General features: G+C 29.5%; 1 protein-coding gene across 1 annotated transcript; it reads right to left on the bottom strand.

Moving 5' to 3' along the window:
- Positions 1 to 3,956: 3,956 nt before the first annotated feature.
- On the bottom strand, positions 3,957 to 4,552 carry LOC119666653. Its single transcript, XM_038075937.1, has 2 exons — positions 4,322 to 4,552; positions 3,957 to 4,245 (listed from the first exon to the last, which is right to left on the bottom strand). Exons 1-2 carry the CDS (start codon positions 4,365 to 4,367, stop codon positions 3,965 to 3,967), a joined length of 327 nt encoding a protein of 108 aa, XP_037931865.1. The 5' UTR covers positions 4,368 to 4,552; the 3' UTR covers positions 3,957 to 3,964.
- Between the last annotated feature and the right edge of the window lie 755 nt (positions 4,553 to 5,307).

Here is a 5,307-nt window from a genome sequence, read left to right as displayed (position 1 = left end):
TTATTTAATTAAGAGAAATACAAATAATAAATGACCAGAACTTATCTGACAAATCTAAGTACCTATGTAACTGAAAAACTACTGTATTTGAATCCAAACATAAATACTTTAATGAAAACATGCCTACAAATCCAACAACAACATTTCAGATGAAGACATAACATTGGAGGACAGAGCATGCAAATGTTGGAAGCACAATATGCGATATAATCTTGACCTGAGCTTCGTTTTGAAATTTATTCAGAAAATTTAGCACGAAATCAATGAATTCATTAAAAGAGAGGTTCATAAGAAATATTACCTCTTTTCCACACCACAAACTCAAATAAATAATGCTAACCAAAACTTTTTTTTAAATTTAATTAATTAAATTGTTCAAACAAGATATTATCTTCTAGAGATGTGTAAATCAATTATTAAAACTTTTTCAAAATAAAATTACATCAGTTTTCTGCGAATCAAATAGTGAATACAGATAATACGTAGGGTGTCATAAAAGTTTTGCGTCTGACTATAATAATTTTAAAAACAATTCTGGAAAAAAAATCCGCTGTTTTCCGAATGATTTTTAATAATTTTTTTCATTGACCAACCTCAAGAGTTTGTGCAAATGGAAAAATGTATCTCGCTATGATCGCTTTTTTGTATTTAAAAAGTAATAAGCAATTTTATTAGTATTAAATCTAAACTATTATTAAACTATTAAGTTCCTTAAACTATTAAGTTCTTAACAGCAAGTCTATTTTGAATGGCCAAAAACTGCTAGCACTGGCTAATTATCCAAGAATTGCAATTATCGAAGAAATAGTGTAGATGAACAGTTTCCACTACGAATATACTTGGTAATATAAAGACAAAATATTGAAATTATTTTCAAAAGACTAATAGAATATAAACATACAATAGATGGAACAAAAAGTTCAATGATACATTTCATAAATTTTTTAATTTTTTTTTTTTGTGTGGAGAAGATGTTTAAAAATATCTAACGCATCGTCACTATGCTACCACAATAGATTGGCAAGGACTTAAATCAATCCCCCATGTGTTTTACACCGTTTCTACTCCGGTACTTTATCGGGAATACCTCAAGTTAGAGTCCCTGTGATAGTTACCCATTAAAAATTTTCTTCGTTAGTCTACATCTAGACCTAGCTTAAGTTTATTTGTATACCTCTTTTTCGAAATTAGTCATTTTCGAGGTCATATTTTTTCCGTTTGGCGATGATCGCAACGAATGAATCTATGGCGGTCCAGTTTTCTTCAGATAGCATCATCTTCGTTGTGAGATGTTCTTTCAGTGTTCTGTCTATTGCATTTGAAGATGTCGTGTTCAACCCATATTTCGCTTTCATACAGTAGGATAAAGTTAGTTGTTGACATTAGCAATTTTTGCTTGTTCTGCGTTAGACCGTCAACGTTTGCGATTCGTCTACTCAATGATGCGATAGCCTGTGCTGTCTTGCATTCCGCATTTTGGATTTATGCCCAGAGTGATACCTTAGAATCCAAGTTCAGTTCTAGGTATCTTAATGCTTTTTTCGTATTTCGTATTTTTTTAAAAAAATAAAGGAAAGTATTAGAATAAAAAAATGTTCATTAAATTAATTGTAGCGTAAAATATTTATCCAATATTTTATCAGCCTAAAAACACTTTTTGTAATAGATTTTCAATATAAACTCAAATGGCTTTTATAAATTTTACTTCTTTAATTAAATAAAACAGATTCGGTTAAAAAACAGAAACTGACATTAATGCAGATTGGCTTTAAATACAATTCATATATCACTCTCTACAGTAACATATTACTATCACCTAAAATCAACAAATTGTTCTTCTAAAAATGCATCGTATTTGAGCAATCCATTTTTTCCAAGCAAGCGCTGTAATTCGTCCAGTTCTTCATAGAACTATATTGCTTATTCAGCGACTTTGATGTACTTTTCTGGTTCTAATAGTTTTCCGGTCTTTTTCATTTTGGCAACTGTTATCTTGATCGTGCATCGAACTCGTTGCCCAATTTTTTAATCATCAGTAATGACACATCACATTAATTCGGATTTGGAATTGATGCGATCCTGGTTGTCTAATGAAATTTTCTCAGGACTCAGTTTTTTGAAAACAGTTCAATTATAACTAATAAAATTCATCACAATGGAACGAGCAGGCACAAGAATGATGTTAGAGACACGAGATATATCTCTCAAGCCAAAACCAAATACACTCACAGATCCAAGATTTAATAAACTTGATTAACGCGAAACTTTTTTGTAATTTTATCAATTGAGCTCGTATAACTCTTCATGTATATTATAATTAGAGACACGAGATATATCACTCAAGCCAAAACTGAGTACACTCACAGATCCAAGATTTAATAAACTTGATTAACGCGAAACTTTTTTAAAATTTTATCAATTGAGCTCGTATAACTCTTCATGTATATTATAATTAGAGGCTAATAGCTGCTAACGATTACGTTTTGTGATTAACGTATCGACACAAACAACAAAAGAGATTGACATATAACATTTGTATATTATAATTATATATGTTATGATACGTATGATGTAATCTGATAACACTACTTATGTAGTCTTCGCCAGATTTGGCTTCAAGCGACTACTTTAGTTACTGACTGTTTGCAGACCTTAGAAGATATTTCATGGAAATAGTTATTTGTTCAATAATAAATGCAACTCCGAAACAGACTCCTATTGTGAGACAAGAGATAAATTTCTCCATAAGAAAGATATTGAAATGTTAGAGAGAACTGAAATGGTTGTATTGCTTTTTAAAGAAATAAATAATGTCCAATTTTTTCAAAATAATATAAAATTTTAAAATAAATATAAATAAATTGTAAATTATTATAATTTTATAATAATCATAAATTATAATTATAACATAATAATGTTATTATAATATTATATATATATTTTTATAAGTTAATCTCGGGATTTTTTAGTCGATTTGTTAAATAAAAAACTCTAGACAGTTTTAGTTAGATTACTTGGTTATTTAGCTGATTAAAAGAAAACTATAAAATTAACTTACTTCTACTAGTTAATTAGGTCTTAATTATCGGACATTTAATTTTATTAAAGATTTTTAGAAATTTTAGTATTTATTTAAATACTTGTATGTACTTTTCTGCCATTATGTCTGATTTAGTCAACCATGTAGAAGGCAATTAATTATAATTATATAAATTTAATGATGTATATATATGGCACCACCGCACTATAATCCTTTCTCGTCTCAATGTATTCATGCTAATCTGAATAATAACATTAATTCTTTAATCTTCTATTATTAAAGACCAAATTTATTTATTTCTGTTCAAATGTTTCTACAGGTAAATCATATTTGTGCATTTACAATCAATGATTAAATTTACTTTATTCGATATCCACAAACTGGAAAATGCTTAGTTTCACAGTTTCATTTATAAGCCAATTAATTTGCATGATAAAATAATAAAGTTTAATTGACTAATCAACCAAATGTGCCTAAGAGCTCAAAGCACCAAAAGTAGAGTGAAAAACTGGCATGAATAGCCGCCCATACAAAAACGACGTTAGCAACTGCATAGACCTTATCGATAACTACAAACATTCAAGCCATCGTTGGCATGGCATCCTTTGAAATAATTTCACACTTGGTGTGCCTTCCCTAGGTGAGCCCATGTATTTATCAGATTAAAGACGCATTGCAACAAAACTTTAACACGAAATGTGATAAATTTTGCTTGATCAAAGGAACACAGAAGTGCATAGAAGTTGGCCATGTGCATGAAATTTACTCATTGTCTTTTCGGAACTTGTTGAAGGTTGAAGGTGCATAATGACACAATCAAAAATAATAGGATATATAAAAAGGTTTATTTACAATATTAATAAAATACAGAATATGTTAATCACAATAAAAATTAATAATAAATACATTCCCGATGCTCATCAGTTAACCATATCGACTACTATTTTCAATTTCGTTGCTACTCCGTTTGCAATTACAGTCGTCCTCGGTGCGACCGTTCTTCGATGTCAGTATTCGTATGCCTTCCGCGAATTTTGGAAATCCTGTCATAGTCTCTTTGAGTGTAGTCATCATAACAGGAAGATACATAAAAAAATCTTTGAAGTGGCCAACGACAGTGTTGTAGTCCATCGCTCCCGTGTTACCGGCAAAGGAGCTATCGATGTCGTTTTGTGGGTAGGGCGCCGCGCTTACCAAACTGTACACTGCATAGCGATAAACCGACAACAGTTTTTTGAAAGTTAATTAAATGAAAAAGATATTTTTAAAAGAAATACTCACACAATAGTTGAGTGATTAATGCAAAGGCTGTGACTTTATTTATCATTTTTTATTATTTTTATTTGTTTATATTTTTTGTAAAACTATTGTATATTTTTCTGTTTATTATTATTTAAACCAACGTAATGACGATTCTTCTTCTTACGAGTATTGCAACTCTTTGCGACTAGAAATGAACTGAAACTGGCCTTTGGCTGCATTCTCTGCTTTTTATAAATTTCGTTAAGAACAAAAAATGTTGCAGCCAAAGCATTTTTTCAAGTACTTTTATTCTACTTTATATACTTCAATTATATAATATTTTATTACTTAAGTTGTAAGAATTCAACCTTTGAATAAATTTTATTAAAGTACATCATGTAAAAATATCGCAATTTTTTTACTTTCAATTCCAAGTACACAAAATACGTGCATACATAATACATGCATACATGATAATATAAATATCAGAGTACTCTTCTTCTTTTCGGAAAATCGCATTTTTTTATGGGAAATCTCTCAAATTTTTTTCTTTAAGTATGAAAAAGAACAAATTATTGAAACAAAATAAAAACCAAAAAATATTGGTTCTAAGGAATCAAATGTTGCCATGACCCATATTGTTGGGAACAAAAAGATATAACTTTCTTATGATCATTGCAAATGTCTATGTCTACACCTAATCATAAACCTCCGAAAGAGTTCATTTTTATGACAAAGTCGGTTATAAGCCACTAATAATCAGAGAGAGTTAATGTCAACAACTGACTAATATTCTTTCTTTTATGATATAACATTTTCTAGTACGTTGCAAGGCTTCATCACTAGCATTAACACTACCACCAATATATTAACAATTTACAATAAGGAATTTCTTAACCCCTAACTAATATAATTATTATTATTATTATTGATATACAATGTGGCACTACGACCGTTAGGTCTATTCTATCCCTTTCTGGGTTTAGAGTATTTCTTTAATACCCATTGCTTCGATAAAAATTAGT

Source organism: Teleopsis dalmanni, chromosome 1, assembly GCF_002237135.1.
Source record: "Teleopsis dalmanni isolate 2A chromosome 1, ASM223713v2, whole genome shotgun sequence".
In the NCBI taxonomy this organism is placed as follows: Eukaryota; Metazoa; Arthropoda; class Insecta; order Diptera; family Diopsidae; genus Teleopsis; species Teleopsis dalmanni.
This window is presented reverse-complemented; position numbering and strand designations above follow the sequence as displayed.